This window comes from Leguminivora glycinivorella, chromosome 3, assembly GCF_023078275.1.
Source record: "Leguminivora glycinivorella isolate SPB_JAAS2020 chromosome 3, LegGlyc_1.1, whole genome shotgun sequence".
NCBI classification, from domain to species: Eukaryota; Metazoa; Arthropoda; class Insecta; order Lepidoptera; family Tortricidae; genus Leguminivora; species Leguminivora glycinivorella.
In genome coordinates, this window is record NC_062973.1 from 8,949,593 (window position 1) to 8,968,800 (window position 19,208).

The window sequence follows — 19,208 nt, forward strand, 5'->3', positions numbered from 1 at the left end:
TTTGTCGAGCCATAATACGTATTACCGGGCCATCGCCTTCGGGCGTTCGGTAAACATCGTTACTCGTATAAGCCGCAGACAACAGAGCCCCTACTGTGAGTTTGTGACTGTGTATTTTTTTAATAAATGTGCTATCAGCACAGAACTTTATGTATATAGAAGAAACAAGTTCATCTATTTGTATAAGGGCAGAGCGTGTCAAATTTTGTACTGAAGTTGTTTCTATCAGGCTCTTGATTGTTCATAATTTTTGTGTTGTTGCAATTGAATATCACGTAACGAGGCATTTTTTATGTTTTGATTGACTTCAACTTACAAAAATTGACGCCCGAAAGCTATCGATTAAAGTCAGTGGATTTCACTGAGTTCATTTGACACGCTAAGTAGATACGTTTGCTTGATCTATATCAGTATCAGTACTTGGTTAGGTACAGAGAGAGAAGCCAAGGCAAAAATGTGGCCTACGATGGCTGGATAGTGTAAACGTCACGGTAAAAACAATCATTGTATGAAAGTAATTATAGCCATAATAGTATGAAATAATTGTATAGCAAAAATTACATATCACATTGTAACATGAGTAAACGGAATAATTATAACAGCGTATTCCTGAGCACATTTCAAGACTAAAATTTCAACAAAACTTTTTTCGATTTACATAGCTTACTTTCAGAGTTAATACCATTAAAACTACCCATAGAATAAATAAGAAGTTGCTATTTATGCAAAGTGAAAAACGCTGTTTTATTGATGTCAAAAAGCGGCACATTGCAAAATTTAATTTTCAAGATGTTCAAGTTTCACGAATAAAATTGAAAATACAACAATACAAAAACATTCTTTGTTTAGACCTCAGCTATTGACTAGCGTACGAGTATTCTAAATCATCAAACACATGGTAAGGTAAAGCTAACTCACTTTATCGGTAACCATCACTTTCCTGAATTATATTTACTCAAATACGCCTACATTAAGCGGGATTTACACGAGGATGACGAGGTAAACTGGTTACCCATCGACGCCACGAGGACAATAATGGACAATTAATTTTTTTTTTTTATATACTACGTCGGTGGCAAACAAGCATACGGCCCGCCTGATGTAAAGCGGTCACCGTAACCTATGGACACCTGCAACTCAAACAGTGTCACATGCGCGTTGCCACCCCATTAGAAACTTGTACACTCCCTTTTGCTGTGTTAAGTACACAGCAAAAAGGAGTGTACAAGCTCCTAGGAGGGTTCGGGTTGCCGACGACTCAAAGGACAATAGACGGAACAAGTTAGTTCCGTAAGTCCTCCCGTCATCAGCACACCGCACCCTCGCTGAGCTCTGGCAGCCTTACTCACCGGCAGAAACACAACATTATGAGTAGGGTCTAGTGCTATTTGGCTGCGGTCTTCTGTAAGGCGGTATTATTTTAGTTATTACTAGCAGGCATATTCAATTTACAGGCTTTACAGATTTATATAACGTGACAGTTTCAAATTTGACGGTTTCGCTTTGTTAGATTATAATCTAACGTAAAAATAATCCGTCAAATTGTGAATTGTACGTTACGGTTCACAATATATCGTTAGTTCATAATCTCGCTAGTGAAATTATAAACTAACGGTTTTTACAATTTTACGGTGACATATATTATATATTGCAATTGACCCTAGTCACGCCTGATGGAAAATGAAGACAGAGTGTAAGATTGAGCTTACGGATTCAGTATTCCTTTGCAGTCTGCATCACAAAAGTGGAGGCAAATCGTTTTGTGCGGACAAATGGAACACTAACCACATATGGGTGCATACGCCCCTCCCCCTCTACACTAAATCTGTTTATTGTTTATTTAGTACTGTCCAATTCACCGAAAGACAGAATGGGCCTGCAAATTAACAAACGCAAAACAGTCAGCATGCGTGTGAAGTCAAGTTCAACGGATCCGCTGACACTGGGGGGCGAGAGCCTAGACTCGGTGTCCAAGTTTGTGTACCTAGGGAGCGTGTTGACTGAGAAAGGTGGAGCGGACGACGACATCGACAGCATAAGACTTTAAACACATAAAATGCAAATCAGAGCCCCAAAAGAAAAACATTAATTAATTAGTTAATATTATATAAGTACATAACTTACAAAATTTTTGAGATTACTTTAACAAAACTCCTAAATTATGTCATGTAAAATTGTGTCCAGAAATTGACCCTATTTTGATTGCTATAGGTACTAAAACCATTAAAATGCTTAGGCTCAATAGTAGGTATGCACGTTATCTTGCAGGATAATACCTAATTTAACAGGTCGACCGTTGCGTATGTATCTACCGGCATAATTACTTGTGTGGCGTCGAAATAGGGTTCATTATTGGAAACAGATGTACTGTCTGTAGGTGGTGTATATCTAATAGGTGGATTGTTATTTAGATATTAGAATATTAGATAAGATGGAGCGCATCGCCAACAAACTGTTTTACAGTTTGTTTTATTTTATTTTCTTTATTGGAGAAACAACAGAAGTAAGCACAAACAAAATTACATTAGATACGATATACACTGTTTGGCGAAACTTTAATGATATGCTTGTGTACATTGTCTCTTTTGTTAAATAAAAAAAAAAGGCGAAGGCTGCGTTTGCTCAGTTAAAGGCCGTCTGGGAGTCAAATGTGCTCACGAGTCGAATCAAGCTTTCCCTCTTCGAATCCATAGTGAAATCTGTGCTACTGTTTGGCTGCGAAACGATCCTTCGCGTTTTCTGGCCAAACACTATCCGAAATCAAGACCTGTGGAGTATATGCCAGCAAACACCCATTGACGAGGAAATCGCGACACGAAAATGGAGATGGATTGGACACACTCTTCGGAGAGGGGGAAGAAATAATGCGAGCATTGCTTTCGACTGGAAACCGCAGAATGCAAGCCGTGGCCCCGGGCGCCCTGTTCACACATGGAAGCGGTCCGTCGAAAATGAGCTACGAGCGGCTGGTCTGAGCTGGAGCGAGGCCACGAGGGTCGCTGAAGATAGAAAGGCGTGGCGCGAGCTTGTGAAGGCCCTTTGCACCTCTGGGGTGCCTTAGGACTACAACATGACCTAAAGATAGCAAAAAATATTTTTAAAGTTTACTTTTACCTAATCAGGCAAAAACAACACAGTCATGTTAATCTATAGATTATCTGTGCATCAGGTCATTTTATTCGAAAACAACATTTTCTGACATATTTCCTCCACCAGATATTTAAGTTTTGTGACCTGCCTGATCCACTCGTTCCTTTTTCGGTGCATGAGCGTGTTTCCGAGCATTGGCCGCTCCATGGCTCTTTGTGCAACACGCAGTTTCTCAGCCGATTTTTTTGTCAATGTGGTGGTTTCCATTCCATAAAGAAAGACGGGCAAGACACACTGGTTGAAGAATGTGGTTTTTAGATGTTAGGTGATTTTCTTCGACTGAAGAATTGCCTTGTTCGCTCCGAAGACTGCCCATGCTTGTCGTGCTTGTGCAATCCTGCGTTCGACTTCAGCTACTTGGTTTTCTGAGCCAAGTGTGATTTTATGGCCCAATCAAATGTAGATACTGACCACGTCTACTGGTAAAGTGTAGTTTTGGGCTTCCGGAATGTTGGTCATGAATGTCATGATTTTAGTTTTTGCGACATTCATCTTTCTGACTTTTAAGTATGAGGCATGAAGTTCATTATGTCAGTGATTGCTTTGATATGAAGTCATCATGAAGTAACTTCGAATTCGATGACCTCACTACATCACTGACAGCGTTTTCGGTGGCCAAAAGAAATAAAAAAATTACACACATTTTTAATTTAGGACGGACGGTTTCCACGCCGTGATGCGGAAGCGGGTGGCGTCTCTGTGCGCGCGTGCGAGGCAGTACCAACACTCTCCTGAAGGTGATTGCTGAGAGGGTGGACAGCCCTATTCTCACGCACTGGATGTCTTTGCATCTTCAGTCCAATTGTAGTTATATTTTCTACTAACGTATATTTAGTTTAGTTTTTAAGTTATTATTATTACTAACATAATATGGATGTATTTTTGTCCGAAATAAATGCTTTCATTTCATTTCATTTCATTTAATCGAAAATACATAGTCATCAATGTACAATTGTACACTTTTAATACCCAAAATTTATAAATATTGGTTTTTTATGTTAAATACTACAGAAGATAATCATGTATTGTACCATAGTGCAAGTGTACAAGTTTAATTGGTTAGCCGTTCTTGTATCTAAAATATATCCATACTAATATTATAAATGGGAAAGTGTGTGTATCTGTTTGTTTGTTCGTCTTTCACGGCAAAACGGAGTGACAAATTGACGTGATTTTTTAAGCGGAGATAGTTGAAAGGATGGAGAGTGACATAGGCTACTTTTTGTCTCTTTCTAACGCGAGCGAAGCTGCGGGCAAAAGCTAGTATTTAATAAATAAATGAGTCTATTAGTAGCCTTATGGCGTGAGCGCGACGCGGGATAGCAAAACAGACAACTTCTAGAACGATAGTTCTGTTCATGGATTGAATTGGCCTGTTAATACTCGTAACAGCTCGTTAATTATATCGTGATTAGTAATGAATCTAATTGATAACCTACGGGCCGATTTTTGAGTCTCACGCGTTCGAATTCAGAAAATTGACACTGAAAATAATAAGCAAGTCACCGTTTTCAACCGGTATTTTAGTGACAAAATCCCGTATACGATAATCAAAAATCGCCCTCCTGATATTAATCAGAATACACTAAATTAGTAATACAATTACAGGTACGAGAAGTAACATGATCCAAATGCCCACTCATTTGATCCCATCAAGTAGCACAAATATATTACGTATTACACGTACATATACTGCAACAGTTATAAGTATATACGTTACGTCATGGTTTGCCTCTACGAAACATTTCCGCTACATACCGGGAAATCCACGTTATCGGCTACAACGTAGAACTACGACCGTAGCTAAAGAGACTGTTAGTTTTGTTCATAATTATTAATATTTTTATTTAAATAGGAATTGCAAATACTATAAGTATTCCATTAAAAATCATTGATGGAGCATCTAGCGGATATTGGCTTATGTTTCAAAAACGAGAGAATAATATTTAAAGTTTGTACCAAACTATATTTGAACACGTATTTCTCATAACATCACACTTATCCATACTATTTAATATTATAAATGGGAAAGTGTGTGTTTGTTTGTCCGTCTTTCACGGCAAAATGGAGCGTCGAATTGACTTGATATTTTAAGTGGAGTTAGTTGAAGGGATGGAGAGTGACATAGGCTACTTTTTGTCTCTTTCTAACGCGAGCGAAGCCGCGGGCAAAGCTTGTGTACCTATAAATATACTTGACATAAATTGAAAGCACATTTTTTTTACGAGTTTTCTTTTCTTTTTTCTTTTGATGAACTTCGAAATTATGACCTTGATTTTAGTACAAATATTATAAAATGTGTCACTAACTTTCATGCTGCAAATATTAATACTAGTTTTTACTAGAAATTGGCCAAACATTGCCTTAAACCGAGACCCGTGGAAGAAAGAGAGGGAGGCCTTTGCCCAGCAGTGGGACACAACAGGCAAACAAATAAAAATAATACTAGAAATTCCTTGGACTGATGATGAGTCGTCAACTTTCTCAAATATGGGTAAGTTACCCACATTTGGTAAGTTACCCACATTTTATTCCAAGCTCTTTCCTAACGAACAGTTTGACACGTCATCACCCTAATCGGGCCAACAAACCTCCAACCCCCTCGTTACTGTTTAAAAAGATAACAAAAAGGAACACCTCTATTCAACGAACTTACTTCATCAACCACAGGTTTCTTCATGCATTTGTATTGAAATCTGCGCTGTATTATGAGTCGCCATCAGATATATGGGAGCTGCCAAAGCTCTCACAATTATGGGAACACTCCTCTATTGTCACGACTTTAGAATTCGTTTCGATATTTATGACAGCTTTGGCAGTTCCGATATATCTGACAGCAACTGTACAAGTAAAGTTTAATATTGCATGTATTTTGAGGTTAGTTACGAGCTTCGGAAAATAATGTGTCGATTTATTTTACTGCGTAATTTTGCTTCGTTTCGTGCGTTTCCGCTTCCCTTATTTATTGGGGGCGGGGTTGGAAATAACTAATTGAATTATAAATTGTCGTTTGTGTTTTTTTGTGACCTTTTAATTTGCTTCGATTTGATCGAGGAGTTAGTGGCCGAACCCAATATCATCGGCGAAACGAAAGCCCACAGACTTCTCTGGTTCGGCCACTTACTCAGAATGGGAGACGATCGGGCTGTCAAGAGAGCGTTCTTGGGTCTGGTGGCGGGTCGACCCAGGTACCGCTGGGAGGACAGTGTGGTGAAGGATCTGCGTCGGCTTCAAGTCAGTGACTGGCAAGAGGCTGCGCAGGATCGGGACAGGAGATCGATCTCTCGTTTCGGAGGCCAAGATTTGGATCACTGAGTTAGTTAGTTATAGTTTTAATTTTCTTATGTCAATCAATTGATGTATAATTGAAATATAAATATGTAAATCAAGTTTTCCATGAATAGGTAGAGTATCTCGACAGTTTTGCGTTGAATAGATAAAACAAACCATACTGAGTGATGACGTGTTAAGAATTTCATCAAATTCTTTCTTTCCTTGGGTGTCGTAGAAGTAGACTTTGGGATATATCCCTTTCATGTTTAATTGTAGTATGAGATATGTGCTAACAAAATTCATAATATTTTCACTTGGTAGCAATTTGTTTAACCTCGCAACGCTCAAGATTCTACTTTTCGAACCACTCTCTTCGCTATCGGTTCATTATATAATTTTTCGCTTGCTTGGGTAACAATATAGACACGTGCAAACAACAACTTTGCCCTCTTGCAACAAATAACGATAATATATTGGGTTGGTAAGAAAGTAATGAGCGATCGATTGAATTCCACATAAAATTTTTGAGAGAGTTCTAGAAATTAAAGGAGATCCGAGGCTAACGAGTCGTACTCTTGCTACCGAGTTAGGCTGCTCTCATGTCACCATAGAAACACATTTACACGAATTGGGAAAAAACTACAAATACAGTGTTTGGATACCGCACGAACTTGATAGAGATCAACTAAACCGCCGTGCCGATATCTGCATACAACTTCTGTCTTTTCGCCGCACATTCAACTGATTGGACCATCTTATCACTGGAGATGAAAAATGGGTCTTATATATAAATCACACACGCAAACGTCAGTGGCTAGCTCCAAACGAAAAAGGAATAGAGGCACCAAAAACAGAGCCTCACCCGAAAAAAGTTATGCTGTCCGTTTGGTGGGATATTCATGGTATTATTCACTGGGAACTCCTACCAAGTGGAATGACTGTTACCGCATCAGTATACTGTAATCAGCTTGAAAATTTAAACCAAAAAATCTGTCAGAATCGTCCACAGCATGCTAAAGTTTTTTCTTACACGACAATGCTAGACAAGTAGTAATATACGAACAAAATAAATAAAACAAAATTTTTTGAAAAAACCCCCGACCGTGACATAGTAGACCGATTTTCATTAAACATGGCTATGAACACTCCCGACTAACTCAGCTTTCAGACAAAAAAAAAACAAAATCTAAATCGGTTCATACGTTCGGGAGCTACGATGCCACAGACAGACACACACACAAACAGACAGACAGACAGACAGACAGATAGACATACAGACAGAAAGACACGTCAAACTAATAACACCCCGCCGTTTTTGCGTCGGGGGTTAAAAATAGTGTAATTTCTTTTTATTTCTCACCATTTTCTTTTTTGGCCCTTCTTTCAGTCAGTTCTTTTTAAATTCAAGTAATAATGGCCTACAGAATTAGTGAAGCCCTTGCGACAATGAAACGCGTTTTTTATTCATACCGAGCTATTTCTTAATCTTATTAAGTATCCGGTTCGGCTGATAATGAACTGTAGCCATTAACCCAATTTTTCAAGTTATCCCTAAAAATAATTTCTTTAATGCACGTAAGAAGACAATTTAATTCAACTTCAAAAAGTGGTTTGTATAAAAATGTAGATATAAATCGAAATACAAAAGTAATTTCACCATTTTGTTTTTTTTTTTTCAACCAAGAGTGGCACTGAAACTTGAGTAGTAGTTTCTTGACCCTTACCTAAAGATTCAAAATTATTCAATGGACTATCGCTGATTGTACAGTCAGCCAAAAAAGTGGTTTACCACTTTTCAACCTCATGTGTTTGAAATAGAGTTGAAAAGTGGTAAACCACTTTCTTGGCTGACTGTACTAACATGTATACTTATCTCGTTCTAACCTATGGAATGTCTCATTGATACTAGCGACGCTAGTATGGGCACGAAGCTGGATCCGCGCTTGACTAGCGTAAGCCGTTTTAAACAAATTGTACACATACAATTTAACTCAAAAAGCCTACAAACTTTAAGGATGCAGTTAGTTACTAAAAACTTACATTCAAATGTATTTTACCCTCATATAAAACTTAAAAAAAAAACATCGCTACAGAGTGAAGCCGCCATTACCTCGCCTCGTGATATTCCCGAGTGCACGGGTTATGCAATCTCCACCGCGCAGCGCTGTGCTACAGATTCACATATTTCATGAGTGACTAGTGATGTGCCGTGTGTGAAACTCAGGTGAAAATATAACCAGTTACAGCACCGGCAAAGATGTTTTTGTATGAGGATGTGTAGAGAAAGCGACTAACATAGGTACCTACTTTTAAAATTACTTTTACTCCAATATAAAACTTGCTACATATTTCACATAATATTTCATTAGTGACTATAGTCACACCTCGAACACTGGCGATCAAATTTATGAAAGAGGCGCGTTCCTAGCACACATTCTAAGTTCGTGTACGTGAACGCGTACCATGCTTGTATGAGTGAAATTTGACAGGTCGACTGTTCGCGTTTTTGAACGAACTTAAGTTTGGTGGGCAAGCGGGGAGCGGGAGTGGCCATACTGTACGATAGTAATCTTTATTATACTGTGCTATAGTGATGTGCCGTGTGTGAAACTCACAGGAGAATATGGAACCTTTATTTGCAAATACACGAGAAAAAATATATTTTTAATTGTGCACATTTCAAGTTTTGCCTGACTACTAACAATAAAAGTTATACTAATTATGGGACGGTTTATGCCATAATGAAAGTCATTAATAAAATATTTGAGTACATTTTTTATAAGTTTTAGTTTAAATCTTGAGTTTAATTTTATTCCCGTCGAATGTTAAAACTGTTAAAAGTGCTTAAATTATAGAAGTGGGAAAACACCCGTGAATTTATTGACGTATGTATCCAAGCCAGGAGAATAATATATTTCCTTATACGTAACACATCACTAGCGCCGCTACAGCCCACCGCGCTTATCTCAGGATTACTTTAGGAGCCTGGCAGGTCGTCAGTGTAAATGCTGGCTATAAAATTTACGTTAACATTTTAATTACCCTTGGGTTTTGTAGCAATTTTGATAATTTTAGGGACTTTATTTTACGACTAACTCATCTGTTTATGAAATACTTGGTGACTTTATATTATATTTAACTATTTACAAGCAATTTACACTCGTAGTCTTCTTAAAAAGATACAATTTTGCTATTTAACTTTTTAATGTGTACAAAATCTAACAGTGAGACACTCCATATGTATTTAATGTATAGTCGGTTCATCTTTACTTGTCCTATCATGTAAACAAACGAAACGTCAAATATGATCAAAGACAATTACTAGTGATTGGAAATGTCGATAAAATGATGTATTAACGATAATTTGTAAATAAACGCTGCTAATGTCATCAGACGATTTTCAATTTTACGTCACACAAAATCTATGTAAAAACCAAAACTTAATTAGGTTTCGTCACATTTGCAACAATCCTATGGAAAAGGCTATTACGGTATTCATTTTATAGTACCTAACATTAACATTAATACAACAAAAAATATACTGATAGTAAAATATTTATTGTAAAGAGGTAGGAAATAAAACGTAAAGAAGTCGGTTAATAAATCTGATAAATTATTATAATTAATATCAACACATTTTTTCCAAGCTATACAAACTCAAACGTTAATATCGATCGTTCATAACGATAAGTTGTCATCCCAACATTACGACTCATAGACAATCTAGACCTCGTAATGTCTGGAGTTTTTGATGTCATCCGTTCGTAATTACAATTATTGATGAAAATCGTTTTAGAAACGATATTTTTCAGTGGTTTTTTGATTGATTTCAATACTTTGTGAGTTTATTTAAGTGTGTAATAACATTTTTAGTGATGGTTAATGTGCAATTCCAGAGAAAAGTGAGATAATGTTTTCCAGCAGTGTTTGTTTACATGATTGGACAAGTAAGGATGAACTGAGTGTACACACTACACAGAGCAACTTTTACTATGGAACCAACCCTGAAATTGCGATAAATATTTGGATGTTTCATAAATTCTGGTTGTGGGCGTTTGGACGTGGACGTTTTGTATGGGAAAGCTTTTTTTTTACTATTGAGGGGGTGGGTGGTTAGATAGTAAAAGTTTCTTATGGAGTCTGAAGTTTTCAGAACTTGCTGTAACACCCACCGAACGACCCAGACGAACAGCTTATCACTCTTATCAGTGACCAACATACCGAAAAAAAAAATGTAATTTGTCTCCCAAAGCTCTAACCAGACCAAAACGCGTGTAACAAATGAAGTACATTATTTAAAAATCTCAGTTTTCAAACGACAAAATTTTATCTCACGATACTCTAAATTCAAGCAATTAAGGAAAATTCATGAAATCCATATTTCTCATAGCAACAAGTTAAAAGGGTCATAAATCTCCCTTGATAATTTACTGCCGTGAAAGTTTTTTTTTCTTTTTTCTTTAGCTCTTGTTAATGGCATTGAAAGTTAAATTATTTATCTTTCATGTGACAACCACTTTTTATACATTTTGATTAGGTCGTAAGAAATAAAAAAGCACATTGTGCGACATGGGGTGTAAGGCCCGAGTTACACGCATTTTTATAACATTTGAAATTAAAAAAAATGTGTAAAAAAATTAAAAACGTTCATCAGGTATGGTATTACAAAATTTCATAACTCCCTAAGGAAAAATCTTTCTCTAAGAACCCGCTACGCTTGCGAAAAAAAAATTATCTTTAATCCAAAAAGTATTTTTTTTTATAAATGGGCTTACTCTTGGCCACAGACTAATAGCCAAAGCCAAAGACGTGGACGATGGTGTGAGCTCGCCCAGAAGATGCATAATAATATTTAAGACCTTAATATTTAAGATTGTTAGTACTATGTAAAGTAAAATTATTCTAAAGAAAACAGTAGATATTCCTAACCATAGTAAGTATGTACACACATTCATACATAGATACGATTGTATAGTACGAGTACGACGACTACTAGAAATTCTCTTTTGTTTATGACTTTAAAGTAACGTGCCCGCGGCCGTCGACTGCAAACAGTTCCTAGCTTTTACTTTTATTCTATCTACTGTACTACGTTCGTAATAAAATGAAACGTTAAATTTAATTTACGTTTTCAGATCTTAAATTAAATTTAGTAGTCATGATACGAAACTGGTAAAGAATGCAAAGCACCCTTGAAATTCTGGCTGCATAAAAATAACAATTTATGGGGACAAATCGAGGGTTTACTAGTGAATAAATCGAGATAAATTTGTCCTTGAAATAATAACATTGTGGAAATTGCACATAGTTCGTATTTCAAAAACCAGTTTGCTCTAATATTGTCTTCGGTTACCGCGATAGTTACTCATGAAATAAAACTATGAAAACGGATTAAATCGCGTATAATGAATTTAAAATACATCCCGACGTTTCGAACTCTTTACAGCGTTCGTGGTCAACGGGTGACTGAGGGTGGGTGAGAGAGGATGGCTTTACTTTACCACCGGCTTGGGATCCAGTAGTACATCTGATAATGGAACAAGCACGACGAAGGCTGTGAGGCATTTGTGTTGTATGGTGTTGGATATTTGCAGTTTGTTTCTTTGTCAATTTTGTGTAGATTAATTGGTTAATTATTTTTTAACAGAGTAATGGTAAATTTTTTGAATATTGTATAACTAGCTTTATTAATAGTGTGTGAACCTGCCTTAGAAATCTATATTATTTGTGGTCATGGTTCGTTAATATTTCTTGTAAGTGGGTAGCTTTTGCACATTTTAATTTTTCCTCAGTCACCCGTTGACCACGAACGCTGTAAAGAGTTCGAAACGTCGGGATGTATTTTAAATTCATTAATTTCATTATACGCGATTTAATCCGTTTCCATAGTTTTATTTCATCAGTTTGCTCTACTTATCGGGTTTCACCAGCAAACCCTCGATATACGATTTCTATTTATTGAAAAGAAAGATTAAATATAAAGAAGAAAATATAAATAAGGTACGTCTTCGTGTGGTTGGACAAGCACTTGCTTACTGACTTTGGTTTAGAGTATATCATTTGTACCCGTAGTCAACGAGGACAGTTGTTGACGACGATAAAAGGTTTAACAGAATGATATGAAAAAGAAAAATATTTACACAGTAGATTCTTTCACGTTGACGGTTTTTAAGTAGCGACTTACCCCCCAAGTGGGGTGCGTGGCAACAGAGTTCCACCTGGGGGGAGCGTAGCTACGTGGGCGAGTCTGTAGTACTTGATAGTACGTCTCTAGAAGCGTACAGCTATTGTTGTGTCTACACTGCTCTACGCATGCGTGGACAGAACTCGTGTTCGCATCGCATACCAAACGCAAGCGAGCATTGCAGCAAATGAGTTTAGAACCATATATTCGTAGCAGTAAGGTGTGCTAAGATCACATCTATATTGGTTGGCTGGAGTCGAAAGCTTGCCAGCTCGTTAGACCACGGGAATACAGTGCGCTGGGCAGGTGTGTACTGTGTACAGAGTTGACCTCGAAATATATAAGACGTTGTAAGAGTACGCGAGACTTTAAAAGTTTCACAAATCAATGCTCCGCAGCTAAGAAGCTGAATTTTTTTGTAATACCTATTCCAGTAGATAATTCTATTGTTATTTGATAACGCAGCGTATAATATGTGACATCTGTGAATTCTCTTACAAGACATAAATTGAATTTTAATCCCTCACGCCGGCTTAGATCGGGCTCCACATATGAAATGTGCGTATGGTTTTTTTGGCGGTAATATACTTTCTCATACGATGTTTTTCTGCAGTGAAAAGTTTATAGTGATTTATAATTTTTAAAATAATGATAGGACGTAATTTGAGTAAAGTTGACTCATACGAAGGATTTTTTAATTGTCAATGAGGATTCGAAAACATGTTAAATAAATGGAAAATAAGACCGTCTAACCCAGCTTGACCATCGTCACTACGATGTAATTTGTCAATTTAATACTTGTAATTTTTAATGTTTTCTTCACATTAGTCTTATCACAAATTTATCAGTCAGATCATGGCTTGTGTTAAAACACTAGATTTTACATTATATTATGATTCATGAGCAATAAACACTGATTATAGTGATTATTGTTTGAAGAAACGAAAGCGTTTTTATTGGTGCAACATTAAAATACAAGGTGTTATTAAAATAAAGACCCTATAGAAATTTACTATAAGAATAAGGCTGACCGCTAAGACTTTTCTAACACGTGTTCCTAACTGAACTTAATTTGCGGCACGTGTACCGTTGTTCCACCCAGGTATAATCAAACGCAAGTCCTTTCGGGTGACAGGGAAAAGTAACGAGATTAGGTAACAAGTGTGTTTTCCTGACATTTTTATTACATCATCGATATAAGCATACATATAACCTGCCTGATTGGACATGGACATATATGAATAGCTTTCTATGTAGGTACGTAAAAAAAGTATTTGATTATAATCAAAGTAATTTTGTCATAGAAAATTATAAGAATAGAAACTTACCTTCATCTTGATTACTTCCGAGAAGCACTTCAGTGTTGTGGAAGCTACCTTCCTTCATCATAGTGTCAGGGTCTTTTGGCAAAAACACGCCGTCGACAGTCGGAGCTGACGGAAATCCTAATATTCCCGTATATGAATTCCATTGTTGCACGGAAATCGTTTTAGCGTCTACTCCTCTCATGCAATCCATCACAAGGCTCGGATCCGCGGCCAGAAGACTGCTGTTACAGTTGCAGTCGTCAACTAACACCTTCCCTATGTCTTGAGCGCGTTCTCCTGTCATCCAACTCCAAGGAGCGTTTAAAGTTCCCGACTGTAAAATACCCCTCTTGAATAACCCCTTCATTTCTGGCGAAAGCATATGCAAACTCACGCTTCCTCCACCAGCAGACTCCCCAAACAGTGTAATCAACTCAGGGTCTCCACCAAATACCCGTGCGTTGTCTTTTATCCAACGTATTGCCATTTGTTGATCCCAAAGTCCCATGTTACCTGGCGCCTCTTCGCTGCCCGGCGAAAAGAATTTATTCAAGTATAAAAATCCAAATGCTCCCACCCTGTATTGCATTGAAGCCACTATAACGTCACTTGATGACGCCATAATATCAGCTTTATATAAATCAAGGGTTGCTGTCCCACTCATGTACCCTCCACCGTAAATCCACACTAGTATCGGCACTTTCGGCCTCTCAGCCAGAGGCTTATCTTGATGATGGCGCACTCGTAAATGTTGAGGCACCCAAATATTCAAATACAAACAATCCTCTGATATATTGGTGTTAGGATTCCACATTTCTTCGCCTTCAAATCCTGGAAAATATTCATATCGTTCTTGATAGCAGCTATTGGGCATAGCGGTGGCATCTAGAACTCCGTGCCATGGTTCGATTGGGACCGGTTTCCGAAATCTAAGTGGACCTAGAGGCGGTTTTGCGAATGGTATACCGGTGAATATATGTACCTCGCGACCCATGACTGTTTTGGCATAACCTTTAACGAGCCCGCTCTTAGTTTCGACGACAAGCGGATCATTGTGGAAGTTCTTTGGAGCGGGAGTAGTGGTGGGTGTAGTTTGAGTAGTGGAGGTGGTAGTATCATGGTGGCTGGCCCATGATCTTCCTCTTACGCCGGACAAGAGGAAGCATACTATTAGCTTCGTGATTACGATTTTGGTATTGCATGTCATGTCGACTGTCTTTTTTATCGGTGGCTCTTTAACGAGTCATATTAGACTGTAATCGGAAGTAGTCGGCGAGCTTGATCAGGCGTTTATTGAAACACATTTCTGTCCAATCGCCTCTGTTGAATGGTTGTTTATAGTGCGATAGTACCTGAAACAAATAAATTAAAATTAATAAACAAGTATTATCAGAAATAAATAATTCTTCCAGTAGTTCTCGTAACAGGGGGGCGATTTTTGAATCTCGCACACGGGATTTTGTCACTAAAATACCGGTTGAAGAGGGTGACTTGCTTATTATTTTCAGTGACAATTTTCCGAATTCGAACGCGTGATTATTTTTAAAATCGGGACTTAATCGCGTATAACTACATATTAAACTGACCTCCAAAGTATGTAAGTAAGTGTAAGTATGTTAAAGGTGTGACGGATAAGGTTGGTACAGTACTTGGAAAGTACTCTATAAAGACGGTGTACACGCCATTATCCAAAGTTGCAGGAAGCCTAAGATCACCTAAGGACGTTATACCGTTTCAATCACCTGGCGTTTATAAAATTGATTGCAGTTGTGGTAGCTCCTACATTGGAGAAACTAAGCGCACCATAGAAGAAAGGGTAAAGGAGCACATCGCGGCTGTGAAAAATCGTCAGGTCAACAAGTCTGCCGTGGCTGAACATTTGTTAGAGTCAGGGCCAAACCACTGGATCGAACTACATGACCCTAAAGTCCTTTCCACGGAACGCCATTTCTACAGTAGAAAAGTGCGTGAAGCCATTGAAATCAAAAAACATCGCAATTTCAATCGGGACGAAGGTTTTAGGATCTCATCCACATGGAATCCTGTCATTAATAAGTGTAAGCCGAAAATAATATCGACAGTCGTTAAATCAAATATCGTCAGTGTTGTATGTCGACAGAGTAACATCCCTAGTGCGCAAACAGTTCAAGTTGATAATCAAAACCAAGTGCGGGTAGTTCGAAAAACTCGCGCGGCTGTCAGAAGGTGTTGATGTCATTTCAAGCCAGTCTTCTCCGAGACCACGGGGACAACGCCGTCCTTGAAACGTTGGAGGTCAGTTTAATATGTAGTTATACGCGATTAAGTCCCGATTTTAAAAATAATGATGTGTAATAATCGTGAAAGTTTAAATCAGTGTCGAACGCGTGAGACTCAAAAATCGGTCCCCAGACATAGAAAATAATTTTTCAAATATACCTAAGAAAGTTATGTTTAAAATTCGTAAAAGATAAATAAAATAAGGAGGAAATAGCGGCCACAAAGTTCAACATTGCCCAAAATATCCCCGTATAATGTGGCCATACGTATGAGCAATAAAAAAGGGTCTATAAAAATATGACTGACTGCCTAATAAGATGAAGAAAGGGGGATAAAATGTACGGTCCAATTCAAACTCTTAAGATTCGTTTAATATTGGCTTTGTAAACGATATGGACTCATTGTCAAAAATGACGTTATATTTTTGATGAAACGTCAATTTTGACATTGACTTTAATCGAATACACACTGACATTTCAGACCCATGTCGTGTCCAGATAGCTCTAGAGCTAATACTTATTTTCAATCAATCCGAAAATAGTTCCGATTTTTTATATTATATAAGATACTTAGTTCTCAGAATAACAATTATTGAGTCTAAAATCTGTCCAACCCTCGTTTTCCAAGAACTTGAAATCCGAAAACAAAAATCGGAAGATGAGTTCACAGGAAATGATTCGCATATATCCGTAGAATTCGTAAAAGATCACGGGTTTCTAGCATGGAAATGGTAAATCAATCACAATCAGCTTGTTAGATAGAGTGGCTCGGACGGGTGTAACGGCCTTATCCGGCTAACTGATAACTGATAATAAACGCTAGCGGTCAGGAAGGTCAACACCATTGTTTTTGTGACACAATCTGATTGAAGGGTAGCTCTTGTGGATATGAGTGTGTTGTAATGTAATAGTTAGTATAGTTACAGACTTATTTTGTAATAGCTTCCATTGTTTTTCCCTGGAAATGTTCGTATTTATCGTACTACTTTTCGGTCAACATTATCAAGTATTTCTTGTTCTTAGGCTACACGAATTAGTGGTAGTAGTAGTAGTACCTTTTTATTGTACAAAACACATTAAAAATAACCTAACTACAAAATTAAAATTTTGAAAAAACCCCCGACCGCGACATAGTGGGCCGATTTTCAGGAAACATGGCAAAAGAACACTTCCGACTAATTCAGTTTTCAAAAAAAAATCTAAATCGGTTCATCCGTTCGAGAGCTATGATGCCACAGACAGACACACACACACAAAACAGACAGACAGACACACAGACGCAGAAGACCCCGTCATTTTTGCGTCGAGGGTTAATACCATACATTGTGAAGTAGGAAAGGCGATATCCCTTTGAGGGATTTGCTTGACATGTTCGCGCGTTTTCATGAAAATAAATGCATGACATATTTTTAGTATCAGATCTCTTTAAGATTTTTTTTTTGTAATTGGTTTTTGAATACTACATCTGATTCGTTTATGAATGTGCTACCTCATAAAATTTTCTCGATCATAAAACGGTTAGCTTCATATCTGCCAATTTATTCAAAATAAAAACCGGCCAAGAGCGTGGCGTCCACGCTCAGTGTAGGGTTCCGTAGGTTTCCGTATTTTTTTTAAAAACTGTTCAACTTCAAATACTACACGTTCAAAATAATTTTCCTAGAAAGTTTTTATAAAGTTCTACTTTTGTGATTTTTTTCATATTTTTAAACTTATGGTTCAAAAGTTAGAGGGGGAGGGACGCAATTTTTTTAACTTTTTCCGATTATTTCCGAAAATATTAACAATATCAAAAAATGATTATATTAAACCCCTATTCATTTTTTAATCCAACAATATATCACACGTTAGGGTTGAAATGAAAAAGGGTACCCTAATAAAACATTTTTTCCACTTTTTATTTTTGCACTTTGTCGGCGTGATTGATATACATATTAACACCAAATCTCAGCTTTATAGTGCTAACGGTCACAGAGATTATCCGCGAATGGACGGACGGAAAGACAGACATGGCGAAACTATAAGGGTTCCTAGTTGACTACGGAACTCTAAAACGAACGTACGCAATATAAAATGTGGGGAAACCATATTGAATACAAGGGCCTTCTTTATTTACAATGCGAGACACTATATTCTTAACGCCGAAAAACCACTTTCCCCTTACGATTTAGGAAGCCGGAAATTCATGAGCATTATACCTTCAGTACCATTTGTGCCCGATCGAAGCCCACATTCAACAGATAGTCGATATAAACTTATTATCAATTTACGGAAAGGTTCTGCCCGGGCTTGGGATCGGACCAGGGTATATAGCTAAATGCACAAACACTCCGATAATATCTGTTTCGTAGCTATCTGTCTCTATCGCTCTTGCCTATTAGCGTGACAGAGCTAGACTGCATTTCTGTTGGCGTCTGACTTCGACGATTTCCATTCGGCTACGCCGGCAGAATGGACATTATTTCATCGAGCACTTCGACCGCTCGCCGGGGACCGATAATCCGTAGTTGGGTCTGCCTCCAGATTGCGGCTACGCAAATTTTATATACCTGGGATATCGTTTGTCTCAGTAGCTATGCAAAGCAAACAAAGTATTGACAACTCTAAGACAGTAGAAAAGTAGGCAATAAGTAATTTGTAGGGGACAATACGGTGGTCTAATACAGAGGTAATTTAAATATAAACTAAATAATACAATAAAGAAAAAAATACCACATTTACCGGCGGCGGAACAGAAAATAACGTAAATTTTGAGATATACCTTTGTTAAATTTCCGAACTGAAAAATATGTGTGTAGCTGCGTCTCACCGTTTGCAAGTAGATACCTCAATATGCTTATTTTAAAACGATTTAAAACACTGCAACATTGATCAACTTACAGCTGTTTCAACTCAACTTATTCTGCCCTATTTACCGGTAGGTATGATTGGTTGACTAACTTTTATCATAACATAACTACATAGGTCATTCAGTAGTCTTGTATGAATGTTTATTTTCATTTATAAGATCTTTTCCCTTTAAGACTTTAATCTCAA

The 19,208-nt window shown here is 37.5% G+C and overlaps 1 protein-coding gene across 2 annotated transcripts in view; it reads right to left on the bottom strand.

Annotated features, from left to right (window-relative positions):
- The window catches only part of LOC125242685 (acetylcholinesterase-like), a 99,356-nt gene that overhangs the window by 33,476 nt on the left and 46,672 nt on the right, over positions 1–19,208 (bottom strand). For both annotated transcript variants that reach the window (XM_048151552.1, XM_048151553.1), the window contains exon 2: positions 13,936–15,266. In XM_048151552.1, coding sequence (XP_048007509.1) covers positions 13,936–15,121 — 1,186 coding nt within the window. In that variant the 5' untranslated portion in view covers positions 15,122–15,266. The remainder of the gene's footprint in view (positions 1–13,935; positions 15,267–19,208) is intronic.